This window comes from Simochromis diagramma, unplaced genomic scaffold, assembly GCF_900408965.1.
Source record: "Simochromis diagramma unplaced genomic scaffold, fSimDia1.1 OVJJ01000320.1, whole genome shotgun sequence".
NCBI lineage: Eukaryota > Metazoa > Chordata > Actinopteri > Cichliformes > Cichlidae > Simochromis > Simochromis diagramma.
In genome coordinates, this window is record NW_024386773.1 from 9,907,332 (window position 1) to 9,924,528 (window position 17,197).

At 39.7% G+C, this 17,197-nt stretch overlaps 1 protein-coding gene across 3 annotated transcripts in view; it reads right to left on the reverse strand.

Annotated features, from left to right (window-relative positions):
• The window catches only part of asic1b (acid-sensing (proton-gated) ion channel 1b), a 167,930-nt gene that overhangs the window by 20,687 nt on the left and 130,046 nt on the right, over positions 1-17,197 (reverse strand). For 2 of the 3 annotated variants that reach the window (XM_040007458.1, XM_040007440.1), the window contains one exon: positions 4,567-4,717. In XM_040007458.1, coding sequence (XP_039863392.1) covers positions 4,567-4,717 — 151 coding nt within the window. Of the gene's footprint in view, positions 1-4,566; positions 4,718-11,886; positions 14,201-17,197 lie in introns of those variants that run through there. The other variant, XM_040007448.1, reaches the window with a different exon arrangement.

Below are 17,197 nucleotides of genomic sequence, written 5' to 3' on the forward strand. Positions count from 1 at the left end.
TCCGTGTTCCCCTGTACGCCCGATACACCCTGATTTTATCAAAGCAAGTTCAACTACACCTGTAAAATAATACACTTACATCCACTTTATCTTTTGCGCATTTTCTTAAACTAGTTTAATCCTACCTGTCTTATTGTTCAGTCACTCGCCCGCTTTACTTTTACTCACTAATCCTACGGCCTGTGAACTCAGGTGTATCTGATGATTCTTTTTGATCTCTAAAGCTGCTGTTTCTTTGTTACATGGTTCGATCAGCTGCTGGTCCTTCTACAACCTTACACATTCTCTCCTTCTGGTACATTCCTTTTAAAAACATTTTTTTGACAATATACCAACTGTGAAGATTGAGTTTGTGCTGCTCTGCTGGCGTTCTTTGTGCAGACGACACTTGACCTGTTCTCCCTCCTTCTCCCGTTTCTCTCTCGTCTTTGCAGTGGACATGGGCCGCTAAGTTCAATAAATCAGAATTAGCTATTTCCACATTACTTAGGAGGCATGCTCATGGATTCGGATCTGATTTATTTATTTTAGTAAAGAACACTGGCTTTAAAGTTGTGGTAAACTGTTTGGTTCAAACACCAGTGTATCTAACATTTTATGGAATAATCATATGAAAGACATGGAGGGTGTTGTAGCTTTAATATCCATAAACCTTTTGATGCCACTCCACACGTAAATGACTGTTATCCATAATTCCCAGGATTCTGGGAGGTTTTTCACTGGTAGTTAGACACTAGCTTTTATTCAACTTATATTTATAGATTTTTTATACAGTTTGCTCCATAATGTGTGGGACAAACATGGTTTTGCTTCTCACCACTGCAATAGATTGTAAATCAAACAATCAATATGTGATCGAAGTGCAGACTTTCAGGTTTTTTCAGGTGATTTTACAAAATATTTGGATACAAATATATAGTAATTACAACCATTTCTATACACAGGTCCCTATTTTCAGAGGTTCAAATTTAATTGGCCAATTGACAAGGGAGCATCCAGGTGACGCCTTCTCCCTTGTTATTACATGACAAATAAAGCAGACATAACATTTGACGTTCATTTAAAAGTATTTAATTTGTATTTTATAGCTTTTCACTGTAATTTTACTGTGATTTTAAAATATGAGGCCCAAAGAGGACATCATCAGACCAAAAAATGCAAATAAACCTAACAGTGAGAGACAACAAAAACTTTAACAGTGGCCAAATCCACAATCTGGTGCACTGTTAAATAGAATAAATGCTCTGACCAGCTTAACACCAAAAGGCCCGAAAGACCACAGAAGACAGCTAAAGTGCACAAATTATTTCCACTTTTAAGAAAAACAACTTCACGACATCTAATCAAGTCAAGAACACTTTTGCGTCAGCAGGTGTATCACTTCATGACGCCTTCATGAATAGAAATACAATATAAAAATGTGCAAACCACTGACTACACTCAAGATCAAGATTAGACTGCCAAAAAAAGACATAAAGGAGCTTCGACAGCTCTGTAGAAGTGATGTCGAAGCTTCTACAGAAACTGTAGAAACTACAGTTAACTTGTACCAGAACCAGAAACAACTCATGATCCAAAGCATACCGCATCATCTGTCTAACGTGTTGGTATAACTTCCAGTGGAACCAGGCCACTAGTGTTTATTAACAATGTGACTTTTGATTATAATAGCAGCACGAATTCTAAAGTGTACAGGGCTATACTTTCTGTTGAGGTTCAGCCAAATGCTGCAAAACTGATCAGACGGTGGTTCATAGTGCAAATGGATGACCCCAAGCAACCCAAGAGTTTCTTATAGTAAAGAAATGAGATACTGTTCAACGGTCAAGTCAGCCACCTGATCTCAACACAACAGAGCGTGCTTTTCCATTATTAAATACAAAACTGAATGAAGAAACAACAAGCACAAACAAGCAGCAACTGAATGTTATTTGCAGCAAAGGTCTGGTGGAGCAACTCAAGGGAGGAAACACAACATTTGGAGATGTCCATGAGTTCTACACTTCAGGCTGCAAACTTTCATCCAAATATTAACAAAGACTCTTTATATTTAAAATTGTAATGCGCTAATTTTGAACTGCTGAAGTATTAACATTAGGCATTGTGTATAAAAATCATTCTTGAACGGTTCATGCAAAATTTCTTTTCTCAAATAAAAGCATATAAAGTCAGCTGTGACGTTGTAACGAGGCAAAACCAGATACGTTTCTTTGTCCCAAACATTAACATCTTGATGTATTTGTTAATATTCATAATTTAGCTGTGTGAAAAAATCGTGTGAATACTAATCATTATGCACAAACCCTTTGTTCATTCCATTGGTATAAAGTTGTAATTGTGAATAATCACCCATGCATTTCTCACAATAAATGTAATAGAGCTGTTGGTTCAATCTCTCATTCTTTTGTTTTAAGAAGTCTTGGGAAAGTTAATCCCACAGATCTTTCTTGCAGCAGAGAGCTCGACCTGTAGAAAACGCACAGTGGTATTATTGTTGACTGTATTCCACTTAGTTAGGGCCTGCTTTTGTGCATGCTGGGTTACTATTCAGTGCTTACTGGGGCACTTAATGGAATTGAGCCATCATATTTATGTTTCCTGTACTCTCCCTAGTCAAAATATCTGCCAAGATCTACTGGGCAGACCAGCACCTGGATTTTCCTCCACTGATGAATGTGTGTCTGAAATGAGAAGCCAAAATTGTAAAGCATTTTATTCGCTAAGGTAGAAAATCACTATGTACGTGAAGACGTTTTAGAGGTAAATTCTGCCTGTAATGCAGCTGTTCTGTCTTTTTCCTTCCGGTCCTGCATTGCTGAACACCTGAGAGGTGTATTTTCTATTATGTAGAAACGCTCAAACACCCAGCAAATATGAAGTGAATAAAGAGCATATTTTAAACTATCAGCTGCACCTACTTATTATAATACCTATTTTGCCAAGCTTAAATCTTCTTTTGTTTATCAAGTGGAATGAAACTATTGTTAGTGACCTATCTCATCTTATTATCTTCATTTAGTAGTTTGCAGGAGTGTCAAAAAAAATCTTAGCTTAACATTTTTATTTACAGCTGCGAGGTATTTCCCTGCAAAAGAAAAACTTTCTCTATAGTAAAGTCTGCAAGGTGACTACAGATGACTTTTTTTCAACCCCAAAATCTGCATTACAGGATGCACATCACATCACTCATCTTTACTTGTGTCTGTAAGTGTGAAATAGTAGATTTTAAGGAACATAAATCCTTTGCCCCGGTGTGTGTTGGGAAGCTTTCCCAAACACCTGCTCCTGTTACTTCATTGCCCGGGGCATTTTTTGCCTGCCTTGTTTGCTGTTTTTGTCAACAACAGTTAGCATAAAGGTTCCTCGGTCTTCCACAGCATTTGTTGACTATATTTCCCAACCAATCTATTTAACTCTAAAAAAAACAAGCAAGCAGACAACGTTAGATTCCTCACTGATTACTGATTTTTCCTACAACAAATTTTTGACCTCATTCTACATCTAACAAATGGGTATAACTCAATCAACTGCCAATTCATATCATTTAGAAATTAAGTTGAATTAAATTAAAGAATTAAATAATTACAAAAACAAAGAATTTGGATTACCAGCTAAACACTATGTTAAAAATAATGAAAGACTAACAGAATATTCCAAAGAATTAAAAGCATGTAGAGTGTATAATATTAAAGTGCATAATTATTACATCCTTTGATTTTCAGCACGCCTCTTGGAAAAGTCTTCAATTATTCAATAATCTTACATGAAAAGCATTTAATATTAATACAATTAAATCAGGACAGATCATGGCGTACTGCTCTAAGTTTCATGTTTAATAATGATCATGAGTATTGTGTTTCTGTGACCGCACTGGACTGTTCCTTTATGATCGTTTCCCAGTGCCTATAAGATAATGATGCAAACACACAGCAGACTATGCTGGTGAATTAAAATCAGTTTTGCTTCACCTGAAGCAGCACTGAGGAGACGCAACTCTTCTGATGACGGCTCGACCCCGAATGGGAGAGCCCTCAGCCTTAATCGGTTATGTATAAGTCAAGTGCTTGTCTGATTCATGTGGGCTGACTATATGACTATTCATTCGGTTATATCACAATAAAACTTCCTGATCAGTATTCATCTGTCCTTATTCTGTATCTGGGAAACAGTGCGTCAATGCATTGCTGGTTCATCACTCATTATTAATCAAGATGTGTAAAACATTTCTAAAAGCGAATCAGAGGTTTTTGTTGTATGGATTCCTTAGATACACACCTGGATAAAAATCCCTTTGCTAAATGTATTTTATTTGTCACAGTTACATATAGAAGACTTAGAGGGAATGCAATACAGCCTAGTCAAATCTTTACCTTAGAGGTTGGAAGAGAATCTCTGTGATAGTTATTTCCACCCCTCTGGTGTTTCTCAGAGCACCGGCATTGAAAATAACTTTCTGTTTTCAGGTGATTCTGATGAATCTGTCTTTTTTTAATTAAAGTTCCCCTAACAGTGGTACAAGGTGAGAGCTTCAAAACTGGGGATAAAATGTCCTCAAGGTGAGCTTACCAGTCTCTCCCCAGACAGGCAAGTATTCATCCTGCTGGATATCCAACATCAGCTCCAGGCCATTGCCCATCCCACCCTTCGTCGTCACCTGCAGCGGTTTTCCATCTTTGCCTGAATTAAATGTGTAGCATTTCCCATAGCGCGTGAATATCTGAAATACACAGAGAAACAGAGTTTAGTTTTTATTATAAATAGCCACAAACCTTCAACCTTACACTCATTTCTGACCATGAAATAAAATCAGATTTTTCAGCTGCATGAATTTATTCTCGAGAAGTTGAAGCAAAGGTAACAGCACACGGGATTGTTTCAAAAGCAGCTGAAATGCACCTACTGCAGCCTGTTTTTGTTAGGCTGTCAGCTGCAGACCTCAGAGGTCTAAGTGCTGAGATGCTGTTGACAAAATGAGCCCTCGTTGCTCTCAGTACTGCATGATACAGTGTGTGCTCAAGTAAATATGACATGACTTATTTCAGAATGGGATAGTGTTGGCCTGAAAAGTCTCTCAGGCCAATGTATCAAAGTAAATCTTGCAAAAAGAAATAAAGATATTTTATATGTTGTTTTAGATAAAACAACAATTTCTTAGTGATGTGTGATACCACTGATTTCCTTTCCGATTCGATACCAAGTAAAATTCTGGGTGGTATCGACAATACTGATCCGATACCGATACTTTGTACAAAAACTTATTTTATTTATTGTCTCTTTTATTGTACTTCAAATTATAGCATCATAATGATTACTATGTTGTTATCACTTAATAATGCAGAATTCATCATATAGAAATATATTTGAACACCTTGCCTGCCTGCAGCACTAAAGGACTCTGTGAGAGACGTCTGTCTCGCCCTAGCAGCACCTGTCCCTGTCCCTCTTCAGTTTGCCTTCAAAGGCGGAAGAGGAAGTAGTTCCTTCCAATGTAGACAATCCGAATGATATAGTTTCTTTCCACTGTGTTCCTGTTAATGATAAACTTCAAATTCACCCTAAATTACTAAAATATCGATATTTTAATGTGAGAATCGATTCTAGAGCATAAATGACTGGTATCGGAGGAATCGATATTTCAGTATCGATCCGCACATCACTACAATTTCTGTTATTTGAAAATTTAGAACAGTTTTATTATTCTGTTGGTTTTAACGAATTGAAAAGGTTAGTTGACTCAAATTTTCTGGTTAATGGAAAACTAAACATTTACAGCCGGCCAGTCAAGAAAGATGGATATAGTCTCTAAGTGTGTGCTTTAAACTTTTTTTTACTAATAGGCAGCAAGAGGTTTGCCTAAAAGTCCCATGAGGACGGTTAGGAAGGTAGACTTTATGTTGTGTTTCATCTGAAGCAAGTTGAAGTTTTCAATTGTAATGCCCCTTCAAGATGGATTTCCTACTAGGAAAGTCAGAGAAGCCCCACCAACTGCAACTTTTCTATCCAAGATGGCAGCAGTGAATGTAAAAAGTAGCAAAACTGTAACACTTTTCATCTGTACTGCCAGTGTTCTGTATTTGTGACTGAAATAATCCATACACAGAGCACTGACCGCACTCTATCAGTGAACGTGCTGCAGCGGTGTTTTTGACTGCAAGCAAAACAAAAAAACAGGCGATCTGCTGCATTGCTAGGAATAGATGAATAGATCTACCATCTTAGGGAGCAAAGCAATTTTTTTTCCTTGCTTTTCTGACCACTTCAACTGGAACGCATTCAACCTGGGAGTCGCGCCACCCTCCAAATCACAGATCCCTTGGTTAAAGGAACACTGGGTTAGGATCATTGTGACTGACAAGTCTTTAACATAGTTCCTCAGATTCTCAGTCAAGACCACCACTCACTTGTCACAACTCACTTGTCACCTGAAGATGGTGATGGCTGACGTGCTCAGCACGAGGCTTGAAGATGAGAGTAAGCTAACTAAAGGCTATTTTAATCTTTTATATCTATAGATCTCTGTTCTTTTAAATAGTTGAAAAGTGCATTATTATGCTTGAAAAATAAAATATATACATATAGCAGAGTTATTTGTCATAGTCCAAAATGTAAATATATTCATTTGACAAATAGTTTTTGAAAAGCTAGATTCAGAATATATATGTTTTTGTTTGCAATTGAATGAAAAATAGTCTTTTTTCCCCTGAATGGATTAAAAGGATCTAAAAAAAAGATATCTAGCAAACTCATCTCTGCCACACAAAGAGATACAACACAGAGTTCAATGAACATGATGCAGTCAAAACAAACTACTTGCCCTCAAACTACACGCGAAGAGTTGATCCATGCAGTCGCATCTATTTAAAGAGGCACTATTGCGTGCAGCAATGAACTGCGACCTACTGGCAAAGACAAGATGGCTAGTGAACTAATGGATGTGTAATCCAATCATAAAGCATTAGGAAATGGAAAGCCATGGCTAGGATCCAAAATACAATCATCCCTTACTTTGTTGTCAAGCAACATGATTTTGAGCCTTGTATCAAAGCATGCTAGCTCTCAATTAAGTTCCTGTTAACCTTCAACATTTTGACATTCAAATGAGGAAGCAGTAGCAGCAAGGAAGGGAGGAGGTTTGGAGTCAAGTAATAAGAAGTGCGGAGAAATAATGAATGAAATAAATCTCTTTCCTTTGTCCTCGACTCTGGGCCCAAACACAGTTCTCACGGAAAACAGTCGAGATAAGAATTCAGTGTCAGGAAAAAGAGAATTTGCACGTTTTTTCATACTGAGGCTGCTTAAAAGTGTTGCTGCTTCCTTTCTTCTGAATGTATTGCATGGATCTTGGGAACAAATAAGAAGGCGTTCATTATATGGTGACGTGTGACTCAGACATTAGTGCTTCATGACAGATTATTCATATGTCACAAACACCAGATGCAGAGAGCTGAAAAGATTGCCGCCATGTCTCAAAGAGGAAAAGTTAGTGTAATGTAAATCCTGTTCACTGAAGTGTGTGGAATAAATGGAGCACAATCCACAATGGATTACCCCCTATGGGGTGGTTATATAGGTGCTTTTAAAACACAAAGTGATGAAATGTAATAAAAGGCCTTCTGATGGTCGGACACAATATGAGATGTGACCTTTCAAGTGCATAAGTGGAAAAACTTAGTGAAAAGCAGAGCTCCTAACCGCTTTCTATGTGCTGAGACTCAAAAGCAGGATATCAATAAAATGCCCTAGAAATCCATCTTAGTCCTGGAGATGCCGCTGACCAAAATCTGATTACTATTTATCTTTTGACATTGAAAAGGCAGAAAACGCCTACTGAAAATATCTGAGTAAAACAATGGGTAAAAGGAAAAAAGCAGAAAAAAAGAAATGCTTGCTTTATTATTGATAGAATTTAACTAACAGACCTGTCTACATCTAAACAAGCTACTGATTTGTTAGCACAATTTCTAAGTTTTCCCATTAAATCTCAATATGACTTTTTCTACTCTCTTCAGGAGACAAGTTTGAACAAAAGACGAGGCACTGCTGCTCCCCCCGAACAGAGAAAAGCATTTGGCAGATAGACATCAACAAAACCGCGATAAGATTGTTCCAATTGCAAGCACATTTATTTGTCATTGTGCATGTGCCCAAGCGTGCACACATATCTGCACGAGAATATGAATGACTACGCTCAAATTAGTGTGTACAGTATTTTCGTGCGTGTGTACTGTGCAGCCACCCCTTCTCACCATCTGTGTGTATGTGTTGGTAATGTGGTGACTGACTACAGGAGGCCTGTAGTCAGAGTTGCTGTGGTAACCAGGAGATTGTGCTCGCTGCTTTGAGTGAAGAGCAGCAGAAGTGGGTGCCAGTGATGACCTTGGGGAGTCAGGATCTTCATTGTGTTTCGTTTGAGCTGATGTTTGAGCTTAGTCAGAACATGCTTCTTCATGTCTGTCTCTCGCGCCTTGGTTTTTGCGTTAAGATTTCTCAAATGCGTCCTTACCGTTTAGCACGAGCTTCTTAATATTCTGGAAAAGTGCAACCTTCATACCTGAGGCAGAAACAAAATCCTGTTAATAATATTTAAAGATAAGCTTTAAATGAATTAATTCTAGATGTAGCGCAGGGATAAAGCTGGTAATTAATGACCCTGCACAGTGATCGTGAATGTTTGAAACTTGTTGCCGTTAACCTTTATTTGCTCCAATACATTTAGCATTAAGGAAGGTGAAACATTTGGATTGCCTAAGCAGCTTTTCCCAAGAAGGTAAATCCCGCGCCGCTTTTGGCTTTTGCTCCATTGAGCACTGTGCCCCATACATTGCATTTAAAGTGAGAACTGCCAGATCTTGTTAACTTGTAAACACAGAATACAAATATTTAAATCGATCCCACCTATGGGAGAAAACACTGAGAGAGACATCACTCTGTCTCGTTCACACATGGTGTTGAAATGTCACCGTCTTTCTCTTCGATAAATAATTCACAGAGACAGCCTGAGACTGTTGAGATGGCCCTCGGCTATCCTTCACATGACAATGTGAAAAGGATGCACAAGCTGTTCCCTAAAGTTGCCAGGGAACCACTTTCCTCCTCCTCCATTCATATCAAAATCAGAGCTGAGTACAACAAGTGTGTTATTTTATGACAGTTAGAAAAACACACACACCTAGGAACGATTATCTATGCTGAGCTTCACTCTGTGCAACGAACACAAGAATTAGCAAGTTTATAATGACGCATGGCAGTTTACTTTGCTTTATATGCTTTATATAATACAATTTAACACGACAGACAAAATGCACCACGCGTATAAATGAAGACTTCAAAATGAGCCCCAACAAAGACGGAATGTTTCACTTCTAAAATCTCTTAAAAACAACCTCATATCGAGTTCTGCACAGCAGCAGATGAGAACCCACAGAATCTATTTACCGGACTTTGAGAAACAAGACAACTGTTTCCAAGGTCAAGAATGAGCTCAGCTTTTATTCAAGTCAGCCTAGAAGGGGAGCCTTAGAGGTGCTTAGGATCTAAATGGATCTCGACAGGTTTTTGTTCTGTCACCTTTACAAATGGCAACTTTGCTCATTGCTCCCAATTTGTCTCTGACTAGTTAGAAGAAAACAGGTGTGGGTTAAAGTGGAACAACACAGAAAGTTTTCCAATTAGGAAGCATCAAAGTAACTCATTTTAAATAAAAAAAAGCCCATTTGCATGCCTTTTAGAATAATGATGCTATTGCTGGTGATGTTGTAGAAGGTGCAGGAATGAATATAAAAGCTGTTTTGGTCTAAGATCTTTTGGTTTATTGTCACTGCTTCCACTAGCATTCTCTCCAGACACAGCAGGGGTCTGTTATCAGAAAAAAAAGATTGCTTTGTTTGATGCTGGGCAGGTACAAACACAAAAGAAACAACTAACTGGTAAACACAGTTGACCAAAGAAGAAAGTGGACGGAAACATGTCTCAGAATGAATCCTAATGTTACGCGATGTTGGCTGGAGATATAAAAAGGCCGCTGTTTGCTAATAACTAACAGCTTGCTTACAAATTCATAAGGTGATAATGTGTAAATATTTTGTTTACTGCTTATATTGCTGCTCGCAAGTCATTAATTCATCGGTTAATGTTGACTTAACGTTTCACTGATGATCGGCAAACCAAATACACCTTTAAATACACAGACTTCCCAGTAAGATTTAAGAAAAACTGGGCAGGGAGTCATCAGTCAGTGGAGCGCGCAGGAGGTGCCCAGGCTGCCAGCTCGTTCTTAGGTCAACTTCTTAAATAGAAATCAATGTCTGTGACCCACAAGTGAAGAGAGACAGGCCTGAGAATTAAGCATGTGTGTTGGTGAAGCACGGATAAAGACGAACGGAGGGAAGGATAGATTGCTGAGGCCAGTGGACCATATTTATAGAGCTTCAAGAGAGACCCAACATCACAGGGGGTTCTTGCACAAAAGTCAATACATCCTCAAAGTCTATGTAGACAGACTCGCCTTCGTCCTCCACACCTCGCTTCTCAAGTGTGACTGACTCTATTGGTCTGACTCACGCTGACAGCTTGTCTTGCCTGCCCAGAAGCCAAGGAGATCATCATTGATTATCAGTGGAGTAGCACTTGCCCCCATAACACAGACTTTGCTATTATGCATATCTGTAAATTAAGTTGTTCTCGGTTAGACCCTACCCCACTTAATACAACATTAGAGATGATGTTATGAAGAAATGTGTTTGACTGTGATAACGTTTTTGTTTTTCTGGATCTGTTGCTTTTTAAATTGGAGATGAAAAAAGCAGTTTTTGATGCATTATTTGTGGATATGGTTTGATGACACAGACTGAGGGCTGCCATCAAGGCAAGGAGTTTCAAATTATACATTTTCCTAAAAGATAAAATAATCCTTAGTCATCATGCCTGCTGCAAATAGCAGAGGAGCCTTCTTGACATCAAACTGTGTTTCTAACACCATAACAAAATCTATTTAACTGAAAACAAATTTGGGTAATGAGGTGGGAGAGAGAGCAGCACTTGGCTTTTACATTGTTCTCCACATGATGATGGAATGCAATCAATGGGGCTGCAGATTACCAATGAGGCCAACGTTAACTGCACTCTATCACTTTGTCAGTGAGTGTTGTAAAATGTTCCTAAATGAATCAAAAGTCTTCATTAGGGGCAGATTGGTCTAGAAGTGTATACACATTGATCCAGAAGTAATGGACGACAAAGGAGGGATCAATCCAGACCATGTGGCCAACACTGAAGGTTACTGGATTTTGCAAACATCTCCACTGAATTATTTTTAAATCTTTTGCTATTGTTCCTGTGGAATTTACAAGAGAAATTCAGTAATTTATGAAAGTGACAGAAATATAAGTTTGTTTAAACAAGGGAGGCAGAAATGCAAATATAAAACCATCACTTCAAATCTTGTCAAGCCTGTTTAGGGGCATTAATGCAGAACTATTACAGAAATATATTTATGAATTCAGATACAGTCAGAATAATTACTGACCAGAAAAAGAGTGGGATGCTGCGTAAGTCCATATAAATATAACAGTGGCGTAGATGGATAGAGCTTAAGACGTGGAGAGAGGGAGAGTTAATTGAACTACTGGGGCACATCACCAAGCAACAGTGCGGAGGAATGCGTGTTGTGCATCCTTGTAATTGCGTGACTTCAAAGTGAATTAATTTCGTAGAGTGATACCTATTCTTGTGCCACATGTAAGATTCGATCAGACAATAAACATTTCACTCAGCCTAATAATCCCCAAACCTGCATCCATCTCTAAAAACTGCATCAACCTGTTGGGGAGGAGTGCGGTTCACTTATAAAAATAAAATAAAATAAAATAACTTTGGCAAAACACTCACAGTGCTAAAATTGCGAGGCCCGCAGAGCTCTCCCTGGTACCGACAATACAACAACATCTCCTCCAGTTGGTGTCCCAGCCGGTCCAGCAGCTGTCTCATGGACGGCTCGGACTCCCGGGGAGGAGGAAGGAAGTGGTTGAAGTCCAAAATCCGAGACAGCGGGGACCAGGGCGGCTCGCCCTCTGCGCTGTCGCCCCGCAAAGGGGTAAGCGCCTCTCTCGCAGCGGGGGAGACCTGCCCGTTCATCCCCAGAAGTCCCAACCACTTCCCCGCGCTGAATATGTCAGTCTTCTTCATGCGCCGCGGCAGAAGGAGGTTCTGGTTACAAATGGTGACAGCGGGGAAAACGAGTCGCTTGGCGTACACCATGTGCGCCTTGGTGTACACGGGTGACGAGAGGAGGTACCGCACTCTGTTTGAGGACCAGGTGAAGAGCAGACCCAAGGCAGCCAGGAACGCCAGCAACCACGCGACTCTTCGGGGGTAGGAGCCGCTGAGGAAGATGTGTCTTAAGCCGTGCAAAGTGGTGTGTTTCAAGAAGAGCTTCCCGGCTTCGGCAAGAGAGCCCGGTCTGGGTTTCGATCCAGATGAGCCGCACTGGCACATTTTGGAGGAAGGCTGGTGCGCGCTTTCAACATCGGTCCCGCTGTGGTCACAGAGAATGCGCCTAAAATCGCCTCTGCGCTCTCCGATGGCTGCTGTTTGTCAGAGACTTTGAAGAGAGAGAGAGTGAAACGCACGCAGCTCCACTCAGTCTTTTCTGGCACTGAACAGCAGCTTGTGGCGGTGATGGGGGAGTATTTTGTCAGCCTCACAGCGCTCCCAGAGCTTGTCCGGGGGGGAGCGAAGTTATTCCGAATGATTTAGTGCGCTACTGTGCAGCAACAGGAGTCTAGGGGATTATTTCATCTAAATTACAAGCAGTTAGTCTCTGAGAAAAATCTGTAGAATTTCCCCCGAGACAATGGATTTAGTTAAAATCGCACTTACATGGTAAAACACATTCTTTCTGTCCGCCTCCCTATTTTAATTCTCACTTTTCCATCCTCTAACCTCACTTGTAACACACACGGTTTGGAATATGCGCTGTTTGATGAATAAAATCACTGGCCTCAGTAGCTACAGACCATTTGTCTTCCTTTTCAAGCCCGTCATGCACACACAGAAGCACGCACACTCCTATAGGCGCGCACACACGCACCTTAATCCTACTGCCTTACAATATGTGTTCTACCTCAAAACTGAGCAGAGTACAGAGAGTAAGGCTCCAGAGACTGTATTCTCTTTCATTATTGTCCCACCAGTTGAATTTTAAACAAGGCAGATTCATAGTAAACGGAGACTTCTGTAACTTTTTTGTCTCTCACTCAGCTGTAAGTAAACAGGTTGACATTCTTGAATGTCATTTCTCTGAAGTGATTCGGTCAAAGATGAGAAGACAAAAAAAGGTCAAGGTGCTGCTGGTAAATGAATGGAAATCATGTTGCAAGTCTTCAAAGCATCTCCCGAAGTCCCAACAAGCCAAAGTAGCATTTAATGGTATTTCTGACCCTGCGGTGCCCCAGTTTGACTGTGATGAGGGGAACCTGTTTCAAGCTAGAGCATGATGCTTGAATGCACCATTGACAAAGTGTTTTGCGAAAACAATCTCCCTCTCGGGGGTGCTGGTTAAGTGGTGGTTTATGCTTGGGTGATCACCATCACAGAGTGTTCCAACCCCGAGTAAAAGCTGGACACTGCAGGTCTGATTCAAACTGCATGCTTCTTCTTGTAGACAGTGTGCATGTGTGTATTACTCAGGCTACTGCGTGACTGCAAAGGAAACGGAGCTGAGAAGGAGACGGTGTGAATGACAGGAGAGAGAAAGCTTGAATGTGGAGTACTTGCCTTGTCACTCTATATGATCTAAGGAATAAATCAAGGTTTCTTGAAACTTTGGTAATTGCTGTGATCCGGGAACACAATGACCGGAAAGTCAGGGAAAAACACGAGGCAAGACAATGAGATTGGAAAAGAGCCAACAGTTAAGGGCTATCTATCTATCTATCTATCTATCTATCTATCTATCTATCTATCTATCTATCTATCTCACTTTTTTTGAAGAAGTAGAACGTTGTTGGTAATAATTCATCACTATATGCTCAGAGTAGTGCAGACACAACAGTGGAAATGCTGTGTAGTGCGATATCTAAAAGACGGCTGTGTTTGAACCATGTAGAACCGATATTCTTAGACTGACTTTAGTTTTTGGTTTGGTTAAAACACACTCCTTTACAAACTCCTTAAGGCAAACATTCATTGGTTGATCGATATGCCAGGTTATGGCTATGGTTGGCCATTGTGTTGTAAGCTATAAATCAGTAAACATTTGCTTGACTGTCTCCGGGAGATATAGGGAAACTAAGCAAGAGCTTCAAAAACTCTGTTTTCAGTACCTGAAAAGTACAAGAGATTCTGAAAGCGATTTACTCTGAGTAATGTTATACTTTGAAATATATACTCCCAACCAGTTGTGGCAGATGTCCGCCCCTCCCTGAGCCTGGTTCTGCCAGTGGTTTCTTCCTGTTAAAAGAGAGTTTTTTCTTTCCGCTGTCACCAAAGCGTTTGGTCACACGGGGTCATCAGTGTGTTGGGGTTTTCTTTGTTTTTTATGTATTATTGTTTACCTTTACCTTACAATGAAAAGTGCCTTGAGGCAACTGTTCCTGTGATTTGTTGGTATTTAAATAAAACTGTATTAAATTGAATTGAAAATGTAAACGATTTGTCCCGACTCTCACTCTGGCATCACATACACAGTGCTTTGACCAAACGTCCTGTGCGTTATGTAAATGTATAAAGAGCCTGTGAAATAAAGTGTAATAGTAGATTAAATTGTACAAAGTAAATCTTAAATGTTAGTAAAAATACCTAAATGTCATGGTTAAGGAGTTTGTAAATGTAGACATTTGCAACTTTTTCTTTAATATTATGACAATAAAGAGTCTGAGGCTACTGGTTTTGGGGAAAAAAAGCCTCATATTAATAGTTTGTATTGTTTCTTCTCCCATGCACAACAAACTTTATCTCCATGCTACAGGGAAACAGGGCGAATGAGCAGCACAGTGGAGAAGAGACAGAGAGTTGCTCTGAGAGTTGAATCACTCTGTCTCTAAGCACAGATTAATTTCACTGTGTTATTGTCTGACGATTAATTTTATGTTTGTGTTTTCTGTTGCATATTGCTAAGGTAATTTTAATTAAATTACCACACAATATACCAGGCAGTATTCTGGCTTTGAAAAGCTACGTGCAGCATACAGAGTGGGATAAACAGGGAAGTTAAAGGGGCTCATAAGCTCATTTTGGCCCATTTCTGCCTCGCCACATGAGCACATTACTTCTTTCATAGGTGTACTTGATAGGGCTACAAAGCTTCCTTTGTGTCTTTGTGACTGTGTTGAATGTCTGTCTACATTAGGGCATACTTTAGTGTACACGACAGAAAATTCACAAATGGCAAGGAAGAAAGGATGAAATCAGGCAACCACCAACCCTCACGCTATGTTTCCTGGATTCATTCAGGATCCCACCTGCTTACTCATAGTTTTTACTGTCACTCTCTCTTGTCGTTAATGCAGCACACGTGACTTCTAATGTCCCCTCAGAGGATAATCAGGCCTTCTACCGAGGAGATTACTTATGTTTCAACGAGTGAGGGTGTCGCAGGGAATGGCTGCTCAAGTACGGGTACGTGGTGCCTTCTCAGTGAGATTCCACCACCACACGCAGTAGTCAGGAGTTACACTGAAGTGATCAAGATGTGCCTGAGTGAATGCAGTTGGCATGGCTGTAAAAGGAAGTAAAGGATGTAAAATCATTTTTTTCTGGTCCAGTCATGAACAGAAACATATTCAGGTTGAGCTTAAAAAATAGAGGATGACTACAGATTATCTGTTACTTATATTAATAACATGGTGGGCGGCGCATCAGAACTCTCAGGAGAGGGATCCTGACACTTGTGGCATTTAACAGCATTTGTTCAACCCTGTTTCCCCAGTCAGCTCATCAAGAGAGACATATCGGAGGAGAGGCTCTGAGCAACAAACTAATCCGTCTGGGTGAAGGGATAATGATGTACTTGCTTGACACAGAAACACAATCCCAAAGCAAGTGTAGCAACAACAACAGAATAACAAATGCATGCTGCTCTGAAGACGCTGTTAGACTTTCACTAATGAACCCATTATGAAACCAAACAGGGATATTTATCAGGAAACTCTGGCCACATATTATTGCTATTCATACTAAAGCATCTGTGACATGAACAAATATCCTAATGGACTGTTTGGTGTAAAACAAAAGAGAATATAAATTTATCACTGGACAAAAAGGGAGATACTGTCAAGACTGAATAAGAAGAAATCCCATAAAGAGCAGTTTCTTTGATTATTATTGGCAAGAAAAATGCAGACTTTGCTGAAAGAATATTGATTTTATAGTTGTGAATACCCACACGGCAGAAGTTTAACTATAAAAATGCTGCTTTTTTATTGCTTCAAAAAAGAAAAAGTTCAGGCATTCCAATACTCTTTTTAAAAGAAACACACGCACGACGTTACTCAGACAGCTCAACCACTTTTGTGATTGCGTATCTTTCTTCTTGTGAAGTCACAGGGCTGATAAACATAAATCTGATGCGGACCAATCTTAGCCAGTCGTGTACATTAATGGATGCTCTCTCGAGTTCAGACCTGTCAGCACCATTACACAGAAACAAAAAGGGGTGTAATTACAGGAACTGTCTCAGTCCACAAATGTCAGTATTCATTGCAAACTGGTGTCATGAATTTCCATCACAGCCTATTAGGCACCACAGATTATTAGTTGCTTGATCGGAGGGAGCTAATGTGAATAAGAATAATCAGTACATAGCTGTTCTTAGGATGGATTTTTGCTTTGACAGTTCCTCTAAATGAGAAAAAGAGCTCAGTTTCAATCAGTGAGGCCACTGAGGCAGCGAATGCTGAAAATCCAACTGGAGATGAATGAAAAGCCACTGACAAGCATGGAAACCTAATAGCTGTTACTTGACGTCACACCTTATCATTCACTTTAGCGAACCAGAGGGGATTACACCTTTTGACATGCAGTGTGTGTGACATGCTCAAGGCTGAAATGCATGATGTATTTTATTAGTGCCACTAACTCTGGTTCTCAAACCTATGGCGCAAATGAAGTTCATTAACATCAGAGTACTATGTTCTAGATATTTCTGACTTTTACTGCATTTATATACAGCTTTATACATATGCAAGAAATGTCATTTTTG